The following is an 18602-nucleotide window of genomic DNA, read 5'->3' on the forward strand; positions in this document are numbered from 1 at the left end:
AAAAAAAAACATGCATAGAATAAACCCAAAGCATAACAATCTTATTTTTAGAAAAGTGATTGTCTTTAGATAAATATATCCTTGGTTACTCTTTTATTGCTTTTTTTAGCCTTATCCAAGATATATCATTGAGCTTAAGAAATTCTTTAGTTTTACCCAAAAGAGAGCAAAGAATCTTAACTTCACACCCTTTTGTTCACTTCACTCTTGATGCTATTTTCTGAGGCATGCATGAGATAAAATCAATGTAAAGTAACTTAAAGTAAATGACAGAAGCCATAAATTATAATATTCTATGGCATGAGGTGAAGTAACATAAGAATATAAGCAAAGTAGCAAACAAAATGTGTCTTATCTTTTAATGTCCTTTAGTAACATAAAAATGCGAGAATTAATTAGTAGTCCAGTGATCATCATTATGATGGAGAAAAGTGAGGAATTCGTCTCCAAACCTCCCAAGAAAATGACAAAAATCTGTATATTTTAGGATCTAAATTTCTAGTTGGCAATGAAGTTAATATCATTAGTAGCAATATTAAAATAGTGTAGTTTTTGATCCACTTTTAGTCTTATATGAATTTGAATTCAGTAATACACACATAAAGAAAGAGTACTAGCTCTAAAGATTTACGAGTAAAACTCGCAACATTTCAGTGAACCATTTTCTTCCCATTATGATTTAGTTCTTATTTACTATATATATTCGTGTAAAGTAGGCCTATACTTTATTGTGCTAACGATATTCACGTGGACGGGAACTATATATCTCATTAAAACTTCTATAATAAGCCACCAAAAAAAGAAAAGCAAAAAAGAAACAAGATTATATAATTGATATTCTTTGTATGTTTAATTTAATTGTTGCAGAAGCAAAGAAGTCGATTCTCAATTTCCAACCGTAACTAAGGGGGAGAAACGAGTATTTAAGGCTAACCTCACATAGCAAAACTACAAACCAATAAAGACAGCCTCTTCTTCTAACAAAAGCAAACTGAACCAAGAATGGAGTCGCTGATCAAGTCCCAGCACGCTCAGCAACTGGCGGGTCACAAGAATACGACCGGTAAAACTCCGTCCATGGAGATGATACCGGCGACGGGACTTGCGATGTCATCGGACGAAAGCATGATGCTGAAGCTGATTCAACAAACTCACTCCCCAGATGCTCGCGAAGTCCAAGTGCGTGGCCTTCTCTCTCTCGTTGAAGATATTCTCGATCGTGCCACTCTTGACTCTGAAGACACCAACGCCTCCGTTAGTATTCCTACACACAATCAATTTCGTTCTTAGTACGTACGTATGATCATGTTCCTTTACGTACTTGCTTTGATTTTTCAGATGCTTCCGTTGCCCACTGAGGATAAACTGATGCAGTCAAGCATGATGAGCGTTCTTGATAGTGTCTCCTATGCTATCGATCGTGTTGCCTGCGAGGTATAGCTACATTCACTTTTTGTTTGCCACAATTCAAGTGATTCTTTGTTTAGACTTTTTTGGCTCACCAAAATAACATCCAAGTTATTAGGTTTCGTTCGGGCTAAATTCGGTGTGTTTTGGTTCAGTTTCAGGATATTCAGTCTAAATATAAATATGTTGACCATCTTGGTTCGGTTAGGTTGCGCAGTTTCCACCTACCCCTAGATATCAATCTTTGTGGTTATAGATGCTCTTATAAACCACACTCTCTAAAGATTGTTGTACACGTAACCAGCAATAACTTGTTACAGAAGCAATACACTGTTTACGTGGTTCTCTCTCTGTTCTTCTTTTCAGATAGCCTATAAGTCTCTGACGGGATCTGATTCACACGAAATCACAATGTCCGTGTTCGAACACCTCTCGAGCTTCCAGTGGGACGGCAAGCTCGTGCTGACTCTAGCAGCGTTCGCGTTGAACTATGGAGAGTTTTGGCTTCTGGTCCAATTCTACTCAAAGAACCAGCTTGCTAAGTCCCTAGCTATGCTCAAGCTCGTCCCTGTGCAGAACAGAGTGACCCTAGAGTCTGTGTCCCAAGGGCTCAACGATCTCATCCGAGAGATGAAGAGCGTCACGGCATGTGTAGTGGAACTCAGCGAGTTACCTGATCGGTACATTACACCAGACGTTCCTCAGCTGTCGAGAATCCTCTCTACAATCCCAATTGCTGTCTATTGGACCATAAGAAGCGTCATCGCTTGCATTTCTCAGATCAACATGATCACTGCTATGGGACATGAGTATGATAATTAACTTTGTTTTAATCGATCTTTCTATTGATCACACGCTAACGCGTACACTTTATTTATCAGGATGATGAACACGCAAATGGATTTATGGGAAACATCGATGTTAGCTAACAAGCTTAAGAACATACATGACCATCTCGCTGAGACCTTGAGGCTTTGTTACCGGCATATAGGTTTGTTTGTTTGTTCCGTCCCATTCAACAGCTATTCATCACCCTGTTTCTTTACTGACAAAGACTGGAATTTGCAGAGAAGCAGAGGAGCTCAGAGTCCTTAAAGGTGTTGCATTCTCTATTCGACACCACTCACATTGATAACATGAAGATTCTCACGGCCTTGGTTCATCCCAAACCCCACATCACTCCATTGCAAGATGGTTTGACCAAGAGAAAGGTTTTCGTGTTAGGTTTTTTTTTATAGAAAGGTTCATCAATACAAAAGATTTTAACTAAGAAATCTCTGTTCTGTTATATGAATGTTGCAGGTTCACTTGGATGTGTTGAGGAGGAAGACAGTGTTGCTGCTCATCTCTGATCTCAACATACTACAAGATGAGCTATCGATTTTCGAGCAAATCTACACAGAGTCAAGGAGGAACTTGGTTGGGGTCGATGGTAAGAGTCATATGCCTTACGAGGTTGTGTGGGTTCCAGTAGTGGATCCTATTGAAGATTTTGAAAGATCTCCGATTTTACAGAAGAAATTTGAGGATCTCCGTGACCCTATGCCATGGTATCTAACACATTTATTTCAAAACACACATTCTAGTAGTTGTAAAGAAAGATGGAGAAATATAATTGGAAGTTATTTTTTTTTGTGGGGGTCAGGTATTCAGTGGATAGCCCGAAGCTGATAGAGAGACATGTGGTGGAGTTTATGAGAGGGAGATGGCATTTTATGAACAAGCCGATACTTGTGGTGATTGATCCACAAGGCAACGAGGCTAGCCTCAATGCGCTTCATATGATCTGGATTTGGGGCACTGAAGCTTTCCCTTTCACTAGATCTCGTGAGGAAGAGCTCTGGAGGAGAGAGACCTTTTCCCTTAACCTCATCGTCGACGGCATCGACTCTGTCATTTTCAACTGGGTATTTCAAAAGTCTCATCCTTTTTTCTTTTTATGATTGGCCTGGAAACTCTAGAAACAGAGCAGGCAGGGTTTGACCTAAATTACATTCATTCAAGAACGAGGCGTGATTAATGAACAATGATGGGTCTGATTTGCAGATAAAACCGGATAATTACATTTTCCTGTACGGAGGAGATGACTTGGACTGGATAAGGAGATTCACAATGGCGGCCAAAGCAACGGCCAAAGATTCCAACGTGAACCTTGAGATGGCTTACGTCGGAAAACGAAACCATAGCCACAGGGAACAGATCAGGCGTATCAGTGAAGTAATCAGGTCTGAAAACCTGAGCCATAGCTGGGCCGAACCTGCCTTGATGTGGTTCTTCTGGACTAGGCTCGAGAGCATGTTGTACTCCAAGATTCAACTCGGTAAAGCCGATGATCACGACGATGTAAGAGTTGACTAGCTAGGGTTTTCAATTATTTCGGTTCGGTTCGGTTCAATTGGTTAATGAATGATTTTGTGTGTTTGAAAACGTTGATTAGGTGATGCAAGGAATCAAAAAGATACTAAGCTACGACAAGCTTGGAGGATGGGCACTACTGAGCAAAGGACCTGAGATAGTGATGATCGCTCACGGTGCCATAGAGAGGACTATGAGTGTTTACGACCGGACCTGGAAAACCCACGTCCCGACCAAAGGCTACACCAAAGCAATGTCCGACCACCACCACGATGAGGTCCTCCGTGAAACCGGAAAACCTTGCGGCCACTTTGATTTCCACATCACTGCTCGGAGCGGTCGGATTCCGGAGAAGATGAATTGCTTCGAGTGTCAGCGTCCGATGGAGAAGTACATGAGCTTCTCTTGTTGTCACGATGAAAAGCTCCACGAAGACGAGAACTACAACTTCTAAATGATGCAATAAGCTCACGTCTCTTCCCGCTGCTTTTTCTTTTTGTTTTACGTAATTTGAATTCTCTATATAGTTTTTCATAAATAATTTCTGAATTTCAATATCTTTGTATGAGAGAGAATTGGTCATTCCATGTGTGTGGTTTGGCCTTTGTGGGACATGTTCGATTGAAGTATTCCTAATAATTTTCAATAATTAACAATTTCTTCTCTTAATAGCATAGATAAATGTTGAATTTATTTTGTTAATAAAATTAACCCTGATGAATACAACAATTTTGAATATGTCAAATTAGACCAATTCAAAATATAACTATTTGCTTTCTTTCTTCTCATAATGTTTATATATCCCACTTTAGTAAATGGACCCCCACGAAGCACACCACAGCATACTCTTTTTTATTCTTTCCAGTTTCTAATGGTTTACTTATATACTCTTATCATTTTCTAATTGATCAATTTGTCATTTATTGGCTTATCTTCTTATAAATGTTTTTTGTGTTAGTTGTTGATATCTCATTTTCTTGTCCAGTGAATTATAGCATTTCAATGTGTCCCTCATGTCGTCAATATAATGTTTTATTTTCCTTGTTATGATCCATATCTTCATGTGTGGTCCATCTTCAAATAAAGAATGGATTGTTACTACTCTTATCGTTTGGGCTAGTTTTTATAATTAGACACAAAATTTGTAACTTTCATTCTTTTTTTAGTATTTAACACAAAGTAATTTGATGGATTAGTCTAAATAATAAAGGCAAAAAGTTAAGTAAATGTCAAAAGAGATATGGCATATGTCTAATCATAACCAATGAATTGCATGGTTCTATCTAAATAGCAACCATATCATCCCACATGCCATTGTCCACCTTGTCTATCTTAGGAAAACACTTTGTTTGTAACTCTATTGTACTCTTTGAATTATGAAATCTATGTAAACCCTTCTTATTGTGGGGGACAAAGGCTAATTTTAATGGTCTGTCCACTTCTGCTTGACTTTGATACATAAATTAGGGGTGGCTCATGTCATATCTATGAGAATTAGGTACAAAAGAGTTTTCAAATGAGCAAGTTGTATTTTTATTCGATTAGCCGTCGTATTATGTCAAATATAAGTTAAAAATATGTAAAAGTACAAAATGTAGATTATGATATTAGGGATGAATTGAGATAAAATTACCTATAATTTATTACTACGCATAATAAATAATTTGTTACGTTAATTCTCATAGATACGTTATAGCCAATACCGAACCCCTATTTAAGTCAAAAGTACTTCTAAGTATTTTTTAGCGTAAATCAATTTTTATGAAAAGCAACAATTAAGATTAATGTAGTAATCTAGTAATCGTTAAAAAAGCCACTTTGTTAGTATTGCTTAATACTCTCTCTCTCTCTCTGTTCCCAAGGAGATGAAAAGCTTCAATCTCAAAACATAGCAGCTCTCTCAATAAACCAAACCCAAATGCAAGCTGTGTAGAGAGAAACGGAGTGAGGAAGGAAGGAGATGGGAGGGGTGACGTCATCGGTGGCGGCGAAGTTTGCCTTCTTCCCGCCGAGTCCACCGTCTTACAAGGTGGTGACCGACGAGCTCACCGGACTGTTGCTTCTCAGCCCTTTCCCCCACCGCGAAAACGTAGAAATCGTAAAGCTTCGGACCAGGAGAGGCACAGAGATCGTGGGCATGTACGTGAGGCATCCGATGGCTACCTCCACGCTCCTCTACTCCCATGGCAACGCCGCCGATCTGGGACAGATGTATGAGCTCTTCATTGAGCTTAGCATCCATCTCAAGGTTAATCTTATGGGGTCTGTTTTTCTTTCTCTCCCTTTGTAATTCGATTGATTTTATTATTATGATGCTGATTTAAAAATGTTATCTTTGTATGCTTCTTTTGATTGATTTGGTATAGGATTTGCCCTGTTTTGATTCTCACGTTTCTAGCTCTGTTTCTAGTATTTGCTCTGTTTATGTTTGGAGTGTTTATTCACCACCCCAATAAAAAAGGAAACTTGGGCTAGGATCTGCTTGGAATCAATCAGTCTTTGATATTATTGGTTGTGATGTTGCAGATACGATTACTCCGGGTATGGACAATCTACTGGAAAGGTTTGTCCTTTACCCCATCAATCTGATTGGTCTGATGATCCATTATGAGTTTTAGGACCAACTCTCAAAAATCTTTCTTTCTCTTAAATGATTGATTGTAGCCGAGTGAGCATAACACGTATGCTGATATCGAAGCTGTTTATAAGTGTCTTGAAGAAACCTTTGGCTCTAAGCAGGAAGGTGTCATCCTCTACGGCCAATCTGTAGGCAGCGGACCTACGTTAGATCTTGCTTCCCGGTTGCCTCAACTTAGAGCCGTCGTCCTTCACAGCCCCATTCTCTCCGGTTTAAGAGTTATGTATTCCGTCAAGAAAACCTACTGGTTCGACATCTACAAGGTAGACCACGTACCAATTCTTTCTATTAATCCTACACATTCTCCAAATTGTAATGTAAGAAGCTTGTTGTGTGTGAGTGTGTGTTTTTCCGCAGAATATCGACAAAATCCCATATGTCGATTGCCCGGTTCTCATCATTCATGTAAGTCAGGTTTCAGATAGATACATTTTCGTTTGAATTTTTGATAAGCTTTTTGGATCCAAACAGTTTCAAATATGTGCAGGGAACTTCGGATGAGGTAGTGGATTGTTCTCATGGGAAACAACTATGGGAACTCTGCAAAGACAAGTACGAGCCGCTCTGGGTGAAAGGAGGGAACCACTGTGATCTTGAACACTACCCTGAATACATTAGACACCTCAAGAAGTTCATAGCAACAGTAGAGAGATTACCATGTCCGAGGATGAGCAGCGACCAATCAGAGAGAGTGAGAGATGCGCCCCCGAGGAGAAGTATGGACAGGAGAGTGAAGCCGAGGCAGAGCACAGAGCGTAGAGAGAAAGAGAAGCCACCAAAGAGTCAGTCGAAGATGAGTAGCAGCAGCAGCAAGCTCAAGATCTCGTTTGATCAACTTGATCGCTCGCGGAGGAGCGTTGACTGCCATGAAAAGACTCGGAAGAGCGTTGACCAGATTGAGAGGGGGAGGAAGAGTGTGGATAGGTTGGATAGAGTTCGCTCCGAGTAAAAACCACACACTCACACTCACACACGTATAATACGTATGTAGATGAAAAGAGTACATAACTGTTTCTATTTACCGAACAAAATAACATGTGGATGTCGCTCCTCATATTATTGATTTGTAATCTTTTATGCAATTTGGGATCTCTCTCGCCATCTCCTTTTGAATCAACAACCTTTTGTGGTGGGCTTGAATATCCATCCTCTGTTTTTAGATGAGTTTTTAGTGTTTGTGGTAAGTAGGAAAGTTCCAAAACAAAGATCACACATCTCATGTGGGCCTGAACTAAATTCATGGCCCAATCGTTTGTTCTTAATAGAAATCCAATTTTTAGGATCTCGCTATCTTTTGCTACGTACAAAAATTAATATATACAAAAAGTAGCTCACTTCTAAAATAAGGCTAATGGATGCCCATTTTCTTCTCAAATCCATCGATTTTCCTAAAATTTCTCAAATTTCAAAACATATAAATCCATCTCATTGTCCTCTTGTTTTCCTTCATCTGAAGCTTCTGCAGTATTCAAACAAATAAAATATACTGCTTTAGCTTTGGACACCTCCTCTTACTAATCTCTATAACTATATTTAAAAAGTAGAAAATAATGGCACGTCTATTTGTCGTAGTTGCCCTTTTGGCTTTGGCCGTGGGCACCGTATTCGCCGCCGATGCACCTTCAGCTGCACCCACCGCCTCACCAACCAAATCCCCAACCAAGGCTCCTGCCGCTGCACCCAAATCCTCCGCCGCCGCACCGAAAGCATCATCCCCTGTTGCTGAGGAACCCACCCCTGAAGACGACTACTCTGCAGCCAGCCCCAGTGACTCCGCCGAGGCACCCACCGTCTCCTCCCCACCCGCTCCTACCCCCGAAGCCGATGGTCCCTCCTCCGACGGACCCTCATCTGATGGACCCGCCGCCGCCGAGTCACCCAAAAGTGGCGCCACGACTAATGTGAAGCTCTCCATCGCCGGCACTGTCGCCGCCGCCGGATTCTTCATCTTCTCTCTCTAAGTTTTGTTTTTTAATTAAACTTGAGACGGAATCATAAGATTCACATTATGAGATGAGGCCGTATCTCTTTAACTAACTAACTATACTATATACAGTGATTTATATTAATCAAGAGATTGAATGGAGTTATTATTATTACGTACCGTTGTTGTACTATGTTTTTTTTGATTACGTAATTTTTGATGATTGTGAACTTATTAATGTTTATTTAGAAATTAAATGAAAAACAAATTTTTCAAAGAGGGCATTTGGTCTAGTGGTATGATTCTCGCTTAGGGTGCGAGAGGTCCCGAGTTCAATTCTCGGAATGCCCCCTTTCTTTCTTATTTTGTGTTTTCAAATCATATATAAACAAAGTTTACAAATATTCATACAATGCAATCTAGTAAAATTCAATATTCCTTCTTGGAATAAAACCAAATACAGTATGTCAACAATTCCAAACTAATCCTTTTTTGAGGCAATCCGGTTTTGATAGTTCTCCCCACAGCCACAGGCGCTAAGTCAGCGCAATATCTCTCTGAAAGATGATGATAGGGAGTTTCTGTAAGACCTCTCTGCTACTGTAACAGAGCCTACAAAGACCACACAGAGAACTCTCAGACACAGAAACGATGGCTACTATCTTTTTCTTTTAGTACTTCACACATACATTTGGCGATTAGTGAAAGTAAGCTTACTTTCTTAGTTTGGTCTGTTGATTTTGGTCTCTGTTTGTAGAAATTTGGAAGTGGCTTCGCTTTGAAGCATAGCCTTTGCCTTAGTTTACTCTCTTCCTTCTCCACACTCCTCTCCTCCGCCTTCTGGTTCTGTGTCTCCATTTCCTTGAATTTCCCCTCTAGCTTCTGAAACACAAGAACCAGTTAAATGATGGTAAGTGACAAGACAAAAGCGTAGAAACCAAAAATATCTCTATTCTTGCCTTTTTTCTTCTCTCTGCTCTCTCCTCTGTTCTTAAGCCAAACGGTGTAAAACAGCTCGGTGTCCTGCTTTTGTTTTCCAATAACTTGGTTAAAAAGGTACGTACACATTATACATTTTTGAATTGAGTAAACTCTTATGAAGATCAGTTCTTCTTACTCCGCAGGGAGGAAATTCCATCTTCCTCGACCTGTCTTGGCAGAAGAATTAGGAGCTATCTTCCCTCTGCACTTACTGTAACACCTGATTACTTCTCTAACCACTCGTGAATGAAGGAAGTAAAAAGAAGTTTTCTAAGAGTTAATTCAGTTTTTACCTTGTGTTACTCGATAAAGGTGTGGACAAGGAGTCTTCAACCATTCCCTTTGCAGACACCTGCAATCATCACAAGAGCATAAGCACTTGGTTGAGTGAAACACAGTTTAAAGAATGCAGTCACCTTGTTTGATGGTGTCCGGAGAGGAGTTTTGCAGTCTTTGGTTGGTTTAGAAGAAGCTCTTGACCCATCAATCTTCCTTATGATGGACACCAATCTATTGAACTCTTTTGCAGGCGTGAAAGTGTACGAGCTGCTCTTGTTATTAGACTTTTTACTTGGAGTCCTCTCCGATGAATTGTACTTAGAGACTCTTGGTTTAGTACTACTCTTTGGTTGTGAATCTTTGGATTTCTTCTTCACAGACTGTTACAGATCAAGAACAATAGAAAAAAAAGTCAGAGAGAAAGAAAACTCTTAATCACCATCTCTTAATAAATACACATGTATAAATATATACCTTTAGTATAGGTTTCTCCTCATCTACTTGTTCTTCAGCTGTGCGGCCATTGATCTCTGACTCAGCCATGCCACAGTTCTCTTTCTCATCAGATTGTCTATTACTAAATCGGCCTTCTTTCTCTGCAAGTAATTTCAATTGAGCAGAAACATCTAAAGATCCTCTTGGAATCTCAAGATCCGGTTTTGAGACCATCCAATCTTTCTTTTCTCCTTCATTGATATCTTCTTCTTGAACTGGAGACTTCTCTGGTTGGGGTTTAGGGATTTGCTGCTGAAGCAAGAGTGCCTCTTCAGCAGCAGCTTTTCTAGCAGCAGCGACTTTCTTGTAGTGAGCTTCAAAGAAAGCTTTCTTCTGAGCAACAGATCCGGGCTTAGAGTATCTCTCTGCCTCAGCCACGTAAGGGTTCTGTGTGGAGAAAGCAGACCATTTCTCCCAGTCAAGTTTCTCCGACATGAATCTTCCGAAGGACACAGACTGTCCTAAAGCACCAAGAGAATCTCCCTAAAGAAAGAACAGAGAGAGCTTAATTTCTAAGAAAACATATGATTTTTTAAAAGAATATGTAACTGAAATAGAAGAGAAAGCAACTAACAAACCTGTGGAGCTGCATAAGAGAATGGCTGCATGAGACAAGCAGATTCTCCCATTCTTTTGGAACAATTGTAGTTCAATTCCAAAAATGTATTTGTTAAGTTTTAAAGTTAAGAAGAAATATAAGTGGGTAAAATGAAAGAAAAGAAAGTAGAAGGAAGATGTATCCGTTGTACAAAAAGGCTTTTTACTGTTTAAAATTTGAATTCAAAAAAAACAAAATGCAGGTTTCTCTGTCTGTTTCTTCTTTTCCGTTGCTTTATGAGATTTTATTAGTTTTACTATTAAAGTATCCTCTCAGACTCACACCACATGAGAGAGAAAGTGGTCCGCCAAAAAACTGTGTATGGAATTTTTGTAGAAATAAACTATACTTTTCTAAAGTGTTTTTTTTAGTTGGATTACCTATAGTGAAAAACCAGTGATGTCAGAAAAAAAATAAAAAGCAGTTATAAGTTGGCACGAACCACAAAGCATAAAGTTCAAAAACCGTCTATAGCAAGTTGATCGATCAACTTTGCCTGTTAATTATTATGTGTAACAGAGATTGAGATTTTGGTTCCTTCGTGTGTTTTTGAAAATTACAATCCGACTTTATAACTCTTGACAAAAAATAATGTTTAAAAGAATACAAACAAACCTATATGACTTTGGGGGAAGCAAAATGTCTCACCTTTTTTTGGTTTAGTTGTTTGTATCTACACATTGCTCAGATTCTAACAGAAATGATCATTTAGTGTCCAAGAAACCTGTGTTCGAGTAAGAAGTTCGTCTCTTGTTTCTGTAACCTTTCCCTCTTGTTGTTCCTCTGCCTCTACGAGTCGAGAACACCAATAGCATCACTACCAAGAACCCTACTCCAGATATCAACCACAGCGCAATCACCCATAATTTCAACGTGCTGAATCTCCCTTCAGACTCGGACGAACCACTTGACTCTTTTGTTTCATCGCTTCCTTGGGTTTGTTTTGTTTCAATGTTACCAACTTTTCTCGAAACCGAGATCTTCTCAGTCGATTCTGATCCAGGTTCAGGGCAATTTCTTCTCTTGTGATGCAGAAATAGAGCTTCGTTTAGCTTCTGTCCACATTCAATGCTGAGAAGGTCTCTTTGCCGTAGATCATTGTCTGTTTGATGGACTGCCGAAGGACTAGGCGGGTCTGGAAACTTTGCCCAGCATTTGTTGATCAAATCAGTGTTCCTCCAGTTCGCCTTGTCAAAGCTCCAATTTCCGACTTTGAACTCAAGACCGTAGTGGAAAACTCGATAGTCAGCACCAGGTTCAGGAACATACCCGGGATAAATCATAATTTCTTTGTTTATGCTATGCCGCAAATTCAGCTGCACAAATGTTGTATTTAGACACTAGTCGAAACCAATCATTATCATTGAGCTGAAAGTTCAGAATAAGTTTTACCTCTGCAGCACCAAATGAATAACCATACATTTCGCTGATCCAACCGGATTCATATATATCCCCAGTTAACTCCTTCCCGTAGTGTTCTTTGTCTGCTCGAACCTCCTGGGTTTTAAGCAACCAGTACATTGCAAATTTCCGGAGATCCTCTATGTGCATTATAATGACTCCACCAACTTTATCACAAGCCTCGGGATTACGCGTGTGAAGTCTTGCAAGGTCATTATCACATCCAATAAGATAGCTAAACAAAAGAAAGAGAGACGGTTTAAGGGGACTTCTGCATCATCTATAAATTGGAAAAGAGAGAAAAAGAATTTTGTTGTTTCTCAAGATTCTTACTCGTAAGGAGTTGAAACTGGTCGGCCTCGAGCTGCCTTAAACTCCCAAGGTGTGATGGGTCCACGAAGGATCATGTCAGCATCAAGAATTACTACGTACTCTGCATCAATGTTCGTGTGGTGAAGCCAATGGACAACTGCTGCTGGTTTGTTAATTGCCGGGTACCTGATTCAGTTAAGAGCATAGCAAAATCAGACGAAGATCAAGTTATAACTTGGAGACCTGAGGTTTAACTGCTAAACTTACCAATCGCCTGTTAGAGGATGTCTGCTCATCGAAGGAACATAATGCGTCGGGGCCAAGTCATGACCTTTATAGTTTTTAAGAGCTTCATCTGTGCAACTGAGAAGCCGAGTGATATTTCCAGGTTGGCCGCTCTGGCGGAAACTGTGCATGAAGCCCACTGTTTGCCAATCGAAATAAGTCGTGCACTCAGTAGAAAACAGTGTGTGAATCTTTGGATAAGTTCCTTTGAATTCATCAATGGGTGGCGGCTCGTGTTGGTCTGGCAGGATATGTACACTTCCTGGTGCAAGCAGTTTAGGCCTTGTTAACTCCATGAAAGTTTTGCTCTTCAGAAAGCTCAAGTATTTGGTCCACTTTGGTTTTGGACACCCATTTTCTGCGTGACGCAGTATGAGTCCCTCGTTCAATGTATTCATGCATTCCAAACTCAAAATTAGACCTCTTCGTTTAGACGGATCAGGTTCCATTATTTTAACCTAATCAACGAAAAGTGTTTCGTCAGTAATTGCACCCATTAGAGATATATGAAATTGAGTTTAGAACTTGTTAAGCTAACCTCTCTTGGATATGGAGGCTCGGGGAAGAGGCGATTGCAGTCGTAGACTATATTGTCTTCGTGGTGGTCCAGTTTAGTGAAAGACCAGTTCCCAATGGAAAAAGGTAAACCATAATGCATAAGAACAGGCTCAACACCTTCTCGTGGAACATACCCGGGATATATCATCAAGTCGTCATTAATCTTGTGCTTAAGTCCTGCCTGTGGATCAAAAACAAAATCACAAAGTTTTATAATCGAAACCAGACGTACTGAGGACTGTAATAGTCAGAGCATGAGCAAGAGAAATTAGGAAAGTGGTGACTTTACCTCTGCAGCACCGAAGGAGTAACCATACATCTCACTGATCCAACCTTTGCCGTAAATATCTCCGGTAAGATTGGTGGTCCAGTGAGCTGTATCTTGGCGAACGTCTTCGGTCTTTGACAGCCAGAGAGGGGCCAAGACCCGAAGATCGTCGATATGCATAGCGAGAAGACCGCCAACTTTGTCACAGAGTTCAGGATGCTTTGTGTGCAACCGCACAAGGAGGTTATCGCAGCCCACCAAGTAGCTAAATCATATAGAAAAAAGGAGTGAGCAACAAATAAAAGAAAGGATTAAGATTTATGTTATGACTGAAGAGGAGGTAGGAATACCCGTAATGGGCGGCAAAGGGTCTTCCCCTTTCAGCACCGAGTTCCCAAGGGATGATAGGACCTCGAATGATCATGTCAGCATCAAGAATAACGACCCAATCCACATGCTTGGCCTCTTCACTGTGTTGAAGCCAGTAAAGAACTCCAACTGGTTTGTTAATTGCTGGGTACCTATAGAGTTCATTCAATAAATACATCAAAGATCCATCTAACCCATCACCAAGATTCCAAAGCTAGCGACCAGTACTAAGGATTAAACCAAATTGGCCCTAATTGATCCAACTCAATTTCACAAGTTAGCAATGGCAAACTGGTGCAAGAGACAGAACAACGTGGTTCTGTCTAGCACTAATGTTCCACAACAACAACAAGAAGTTTCCGAGCAGAAAAATAGAAAGAAAAGAGAGTCAGTAATGGTGTTGGGAGTTTACCAGTCACCGGTCTTAGGATGTCTGCTCCAAGAGGGAACTTCGAAAGTGGGAGCGAGATTCATGCCTCTGTAAGTCTTCTTCTGATCATCGGTACAGCTCAATAACCGGGTAATCGGACCGGGTTGGCCGGATTTCAAGAAGCTGTGCATCAAACCAACAGTCTGCCAATCGAAGTAGTTCTGGCACTCCACCGAGAAGAGCGTGTGGATCCGATACGGTGCCATTTGACCCGATTCATCAGCCAAAACCGAGACCACCAGCGCAGCCACAATCGCCGTGATCAAATCCCACCGCATCTCGATTTTCGAATTTCAAAACCCTAACTAAATTTGCATACTTTTTTCCTCCGATCTAAAAAAAGTCAATGCATGGAGGATGATTGATCCATGGCGATGCGTTGCCTAGTTCTTCTCTATAAACCTGTCGATGGTTATGATTAGGTAGTGGCGACCACGAAGAACTGCCACTTGTGACTAATTAATAAATAAAAAAAGTTGAGATCTTTGGCATTTGAATAATAAATCAAAGATTCTCTCTTTGAATCGCCCAAGTTTTGGCTGCCATGGACTCCGGCAACCATTTTACATACACATACGTCCAAAACTCGGCGACTTGCCTGTGTTTTTTTTTTTATTCTCACAAATATTTTTTTTAATAACCAAACAAATACAATAACAATTTTCTTACAAGAATTATTAGTCTAAACATGATTAGTCTATTTTGCACCCAAACAAAAAAACATACTATAGAGTATTAGACCAATCCAAATTTTCTATATATCCATTTTATTTTTAATACAATAATATACATTTATTTCTGTCATTAGGTACTATACATTTGGTATATAAATGGCTTTTTGATTATGTCTTTCTTCTTTTCGGAGGAGTATACTCCATTTTTTCTGTTGGGAATCTCGCATGAACTAATAGAAACGTAGAATAATAATATACAGACAACATAGATCAGTTCATCAATTATCATTTTTTATTATTTGGTTTAAGATCAATTATCACTTGTTCTTGGATTGGAACTTATAAGTAATTATCGCTTTGCCTTTTTGATATATATCTTTTATTACTGTGTCGATCCAAAAAAGATGAAGGACATCACGTTATGGTACTCAAAATAGATGGTTAGCCACTAACGTAACAAGATCTAAGACCGTATAATCACATTTCCCTCGAATTAGAATCATTCTCCCTCGTTGACCTTTATATATAAGTACTATTTCCTTTGCGATGATCCGACTGTATCAACTAACTAAAAATACAGAAAGAGAAATTAAAAGAAAGAGAGGAGATCAAATATTGTAGCAATGAGAGCTTTCAGCTTAATGATATGTGTTCTCGTCTTGGCAACGTTGATTATGGTGGCCGAGTCTAAGTCTTCCTATAGTGGGAACGACGAGACACTCACTCCTCCTCCTCCGATGGCTCCTTCACCGTCACCAACTGGTACTGACGGCGGTCACTTTGGTGAACCCAAGACGCTTCTACCACCTCCAAACGCCGCCACTTTCACCACTTGCCCGCTGTTAATCACCTCAACATTGATTAGTGCCTTGGCTTTCGTCTTCTAATATAAGACGTGTTTTTCTTCTTCTTTACTTTGTTTTGAATTTATTTCCTTGTTTTGTTTTCAAGTTCAACTCGTGTATACTGATCTCCAACTAACCTTCGACTACGAGTATTCACAACGATCAGATAAATTTTGCGATGTACTGATAAACGAAACTAGTACACTATCCCCATTTAATTTGTTGTCTTTTATTCTCATAGTATTATAGACTTTAATTAGCAAAAAATTATTGTTTGGATAATTATTGTTTGGTTACATTTAAGAATCGTAGATTAATTTCTAAATTAAAACAAATTAGCATTGATCATATACTACATATTACTCTGAAACATTACATTTCTTTTTGCGATCAGGGCAGAACATATAAACACGAAGTTGCGTGGGAATGAAAATCTAATTGTGGTCCTAAAATGAGAAATCGGAACTCGTTCTAATACTATTTTGAAAATATGAGATTCCAAACTCAAAATTAATTGATAATGAATAAAATGTTTTTTTTTTGGTAAAAGATGAATAAAAAGTTATACGTATATTATTCATAATAAATTTATCACCTTTTGGTTCTTATGATTAATCAAATATCAACGGTTTCTATTACCGTGATGATCCAACGATCGAGATCAACGCCCGTTAATAATAAGTTGTGTTAAAGAATTTCTACTTGGTCGTCTGAATATGCAAAAGTACATGTCGCTGTTTCTATTATTCACAGCTGTGACAGAACATTCATGGGTTTTTGGTCACCGAAACAGATTCAGACACGTCAACATGTTCGCAAAGTGCACTCATTATCCCTCGTTGACTTCTATTTAAAACTGACGAGTAATTATTACTATCAATATTGGGCTCTCGTATATGGTATATTATCGGGCCCAACCCAAAACATATTTGGGCCGGATTAGAAACTAGTGAGAAAAAGGGAATGTTACTATGTTAGTATTATTGTTGACTGTTAGAGTTTTTTTCGCTCCGCCTCTCTGAAACTCGCCGCTAGTAAGCTTCTTCTTCACTTGTGCTCTTCTTCGACGTAAGTTTTCTCTCTTTCCTTCTCAAAGGTTTCTCTCTCGATTGACAATCCTAAGTTTCCTCGCTCTTGTGGCAATTTTAATTTTATTTTTCTGGATTTGGCTAACCCTAATTTCGTCTGGAAACAATGATATTCAACGAAATGGCGATTTGTGATTTAAAAAGTTGCTCTGTTTTTGGTATCTAAAATTTGTGTAGGAGATGAACCGTATTGGATTGATAAGGGGATCATCATCCAAGGATGTAGTCCGGAGAACGTTTGCAGCAGCAGCTAGTAAAGCCAAGAAAGGTGGCAAAGGAGGTGGAGCCAGCGATGCTCCTAAAGGTTCCAGCTTGACCAAAGAGATCAAATCCACCACTGTTGTTGGTGCCAATACTCTCAAAGACGGATCTGATCCCAAGATCTTGCCTGATTCTGATTACCCTGATTGGCTCTGGCATCTCCTCGATAAGCGACCAGCTCTCAGTGAGCTTAGGAGGAAGAACGTCGAGACTCTTCCCTACGATGATCTCAAACGTTTTGTCAAGCTCGACACACGGGGTAAAATCAAGGAGAACAACTCCATCAAGGCCAAAAACTGAGAGATGTAAGATGTTTTCAACTCTCTCACTGTTGCTGTTTTCTTTGTATGTGGGAACTATGCTTGCTAATAAGTAGATTCTTCCAGTTAGATTACATTTCCAAGGCGTTATTATGCTCTTGTATGTTCTCAGACACTCTTAGTATATCCAAGAAATTGCTGCTTCATCTTTTCTCTGCATGATTCTCTTTGAAAAGTTGGAATAGGTTTATTCTTACTTGCTCTAAGTATATTCTTTCAGTTATCTTACTTTTCCGAGTCAGTAACATTATGCCCTTGTAAGTTCTTGATCCTTAAGACTCTTTATTAGTGAATCCAAGAAATTGCTGCTTGTGTGAGTGAAACTCTTGGCTCTTGTTTAATCTACCGAATGATATGTCCAGCAAGTGTGTAATACAAATCCTTCTCCGGATAGAGGAGATGAGTTGGTCGGTTCTTAAAGACACTGCAGGTGTAACTGATCCATTTAACAATCAGATTTATTGTTTACTGTATGGGACCTGGCTCATTGATATTGCATCACTATTCTGTTGGTGGATACCAACTCTTGTTGTCTATCTCTTTGTGGGGTTTGATACCTTCAAAAGAAAGGTAAAGCAAATGTTGCATCATTATCTCCCCTTTGTCTTCCATTATTGCTCTTCTTTGCTTTGATTGTTACTTGTCTCCTGTGATTTGCCCAGTTACAATTTCATATTGCTTTGTGTTAATACTAGTTAGGATAAGTTTCAATTTAAATCGGTTTTGATTTAGGTCTTATTGGTCTGATATTATGGCTTTTCTCTCTCTCTCTCTATGGTATTGTATCTGACAAGTGCTGCTACTTATTTGCTTTATGGTTATATCCTCCCATGCCCATGAAAGGTTTAAGAGTTTGAAAAGGAGACACCACTCATCACATGCTTTTGTGGGTATAACAAAAAATAAAGCTAACTTTTTTCTCTGCTCACATGCTTATTTTCCTCTTTTGACACCTTAACAATATCTTGCTTTGTTTTTGTTTCGTTTTTTGCATGTTCCTTCTTAACTATATGTACTAAATGTATGATTTAGATATGTTATGGATATAATTATCCAAATCTGTGGTCATGATTGATAGAGGCCACGAGGGCGGACATTTTAAATCGCTGATCCG

The 18602-nt window shown here is 39.4% G+C and overlaps 7 protein-coding genes and 1 non-coding gene across 11 annotated transcripts; 6 read left to right on the forward strand and 2 right to left on the reverse strand.

Moving 5' to 3' along the window:
- The first annotated feature begins 837 nt into the window (after window positions 1–837).
- On the forward strand, window positions 838–4483 carry SEOR1 (sieve element occlusion amino-terminus protein). Its single transcript, NM_111034.3, has 9 exons — window positions 838–1254; window positions 1339–1434; window positions 1774–2216; window positions 2289–2398; window positions 2476–2618; window positions 2710–2957; window positions 3053–3314; window positions 3454–3750; window positions 3845–4483. Exons 1-9 carry the CDS (start codon window positions 1003–1005, stop codon window positions 4214–4216), a joined length of 2223 nt encoding a protein of 740 aa, NP_186817.1. The 5' UTR covers window positions 838–1002; the 3' UTR covers window positions 4217–4483.
- Window positions 4484–5264: 781 nt separating this feature from the next.
- AT3G01690 (alpha/beta-Hydrolases superfamily protein) lies at window positions 5265–7666 on the forward strand. The gene is made up of 5 exons (NM_111035.5): window positions 5265–6024; window positions 6289–6325; window positions 6427–6663; window positions 6758–6805; window positions 6888–7666. The coding sequence occupies exons 1-5, from the start codon at window positions 5723–5725 to the stop codon at window positions 7347–7349; spliced, it is 1086 nt and encodes a 361-aa protein (NP_186818.1). The 5' UTR covers window positions 5265–5722; the 3' UTR covers window positions 7350–7666.
- A 182-nt stretch (window positions 7667–7848) lies between these two features.
- Window positions 7849–8601, forward strand: AGP11 (arabinogalactan protein 11). Its single transcript, NM_111036.3, has one exon. It carries the CDS (start codon window positions 7951–7953, stop codon window positions 8359–8361), a length of 411 nt encoding a protein of 136 aa, NP_566146.1. The 5' UTR covers window positions 7849–7950; the 3' UTR covers window positions 8362–8601.
- Window positions 8602–8603: 2 nt separating this feature from the next.
- On the forward strand, window positions 8604–8675 carry AT3G01705. Its single transcript has one exon. It is a non-coding gene; the product is annotated as a tRNA-Pro (tRNA).
- Window positions 8609–10853, reverse strand: AT3G01710 (TPX2 (targeting protein for Xklp2) protein family; the record flags this gene model as incomplete). Of its 4 annotated transcripts, none has more annotated exons than NM_111037.4 (8): window positions 10658–10853; window positions 10059–10562; window positions 9722–9964; window positions 9599–9657; window positions 9442–9516; window positions 9284–9347; window positions 9042–9206; window positions 8609–8936 (listed from the first exon to the last, which is right to left on the reverse strand). In NM_111037.4, the coding sequence occupies exons 1-8, from the start codon at window positions 10706–10708 to the stop codon at window positions 8922–8924; spliced, it is 1176 nt and encodes a 391-aa protein (NP_566147.3). In that variant the 5' UTR covers window positions 10709–10853. The 4 variants fall into 4 exon arrangements, with proteins under 4 accessions (NP_566147.3, NP_001118552.1, NP_001326644.1 ...); NM_001125080.1 differs by having other exon boundaries at window positions 9442–9507; window positions 10658–10810; NM_001337354.1 differs by lacking the exon at window positions 8609–8936 and having other exon boundaries at window positions 8961–9206; window positions 9442–9507; window positions 10658–10810.
- A 258-nt stretch (window positions 10854–11111) lies between these two features.
- Window positions 11112–14932, reverse strand: AT3G01720 (peptidyl serine alpha-galactosyltransferase). Its single transcript, NM_111038.4, has 8 exons — window positions 14283–14932; window positions 13852–14022; window positions 13523–13766; window positions 13214–13414; window positions 12658–13133; window positions 12412–12576; window positions 12070–12313; window positions 11112–11993 (listed from the first exon to the last, which is right to left on the reverse strand). The coding sequence occupies exons 1-8, from the start codon at window positions 14576–14578 to the stop codon at window positions 11382–11384; spliced, it is 2409 nt and encodes an 802-aa protein (NP_566148.2). The 5' UTR covers window positions 14579–14932; the 3' UTR covers window positions 11112–11381.
- A 594-nt stretch (window positions 14933–15526) lies between these two features.
- Window positions 15527–16070, forward strand: AT3G01730 (uncharacterized protein). The gene has a single exon (NM_111039.3). The coding sequence runs from the start codon at window positions 15598–15600 to the stop codon at window positions 15859–15861; it is 264 nt and encodes an 87-aa protein (NP_566149.1). The 5' UTR covers window positions 15527–15597; the 3' UTR covers window positions 15862–16070.
- A 626-nt stretch (window positions 16071–16696) lies between these two features.
- Window positions 16697–18590, forward strand: AT3G01740 (Mitochondrial ribosomal protein L37). The gene is made up of 2 exons (NM_111040.4): window positions 16697–16887; window positions 17085–18590. The coding sequence occupies exon 2, from the start codon at window positions 17088–17090 to the stop codon at window positions 17466–17468; it is 381 nt and encodes a 126-aa protein (NP_566150.1). The 5' UTR covers window positions 16697–16887; window positions 17085–17087; the 3' UTR covers window positions 17469–18590.
- The last annotated feature ends 12 nt before the right edge of the window (window positions 18591–18602 follow it).

Source organism: Arabidopsis thaliana, chromosome 3 (assembly GCF_000001735.4).
Source record: "Arabidopsis thaliana chromosome 3, partial sequence".
Taxonomy (NCBI): domain Eukaryota; kingdom Viridiplantae; phylum Streptophyta; class Magnoliopsida; order Brassicales; family Brassicaceae; genus Arabidopsis; species Arabidopsis thaliana.

Bases quoted from the DNA above. Each gene is read 5' to 3' on its own strand.
- SEOR1 (NM_111034.3), top strand. From the start codon at position 1,003: ATGGAGTCGCTGATCAAGTCCCAGCACGCTCAGCAACTGGCGGGTCAC. The intron at 1,255-1,338 runs GTTAGTATTCCT...TTGATTTTTCAG, and splicing joins CTGAAGACACCAACGCCTCC to ATGCTTCCGTTGCCCACTGA. The intron at 3,315-3,453 runs GTATTTCAAAAG...TCTGATTTGCAG, and splicing joins ACTCTGTCATTTTCAACTGG to ATAAAACCGGATAATTACAT.
- AT3G01690 (NM_111035.5), top strand. From the start codon at position 5,723: ATGGGAGGGGTGACGTCATCGGTGGCGGCGAAGTTTGCCTTCTTCCCG. The intron at 6,326-6,426 runs GTTTGTCCTTTA...GATTGATTGTAG, and splicing joins ATGGACAATCTACTGGAAAG to CCGAGTGAGCATAACACGTA. The intron at 6,806-6,887 runs GTAAGTCAGGTT...AAATATGTGCAG, and splicing joins GCCCGGTTCTCATCATTCAT to GGAACTTCGGATGAGGTAGT.
- AT3G01740 (NM_111040.4), top strand. From the start codon at position 17,088: ATGAACCGTATTGGATTGATAAGGGGATCATCATCCAAGGATGTAGTC.
- AT3G01720 (NM_111038.4), bottom strand. From the start codon at position 14,578: ATGCGGTGGGATTTGATCACGGCGATTGTGGCTGCGCTGGTGGTCTCG. The intron at 12,314-12,411 runs GTAAGAATCTTG...TCTTTTGTTTAG, and splicing joins CCAGTTTCAACTCCTTACGA to CTATCTTATTGGATGTGATA. The intron at 11,994-12,069 runs GTAAAACTTATT...ACATTTGTGCAG, and splicing joins ATTCATTTGGTGCTGCAGAG to CTGAATTTGCGGCATAGCAT.
- AGP11 (NM_111036.3), top strand. From the start codon at position 7,951: ATGGCACGTCTATTTGTCGTAGTTGCCCTTTTGGCTTTGGCCGTGGGC.
- AT3G01730 (NM_111039.3), top strand. From the start codon at position 15,598: ATGAGAGCTTTCAGCTTAATGATATGTGTTCTCGTCTTGGCAACGTTG.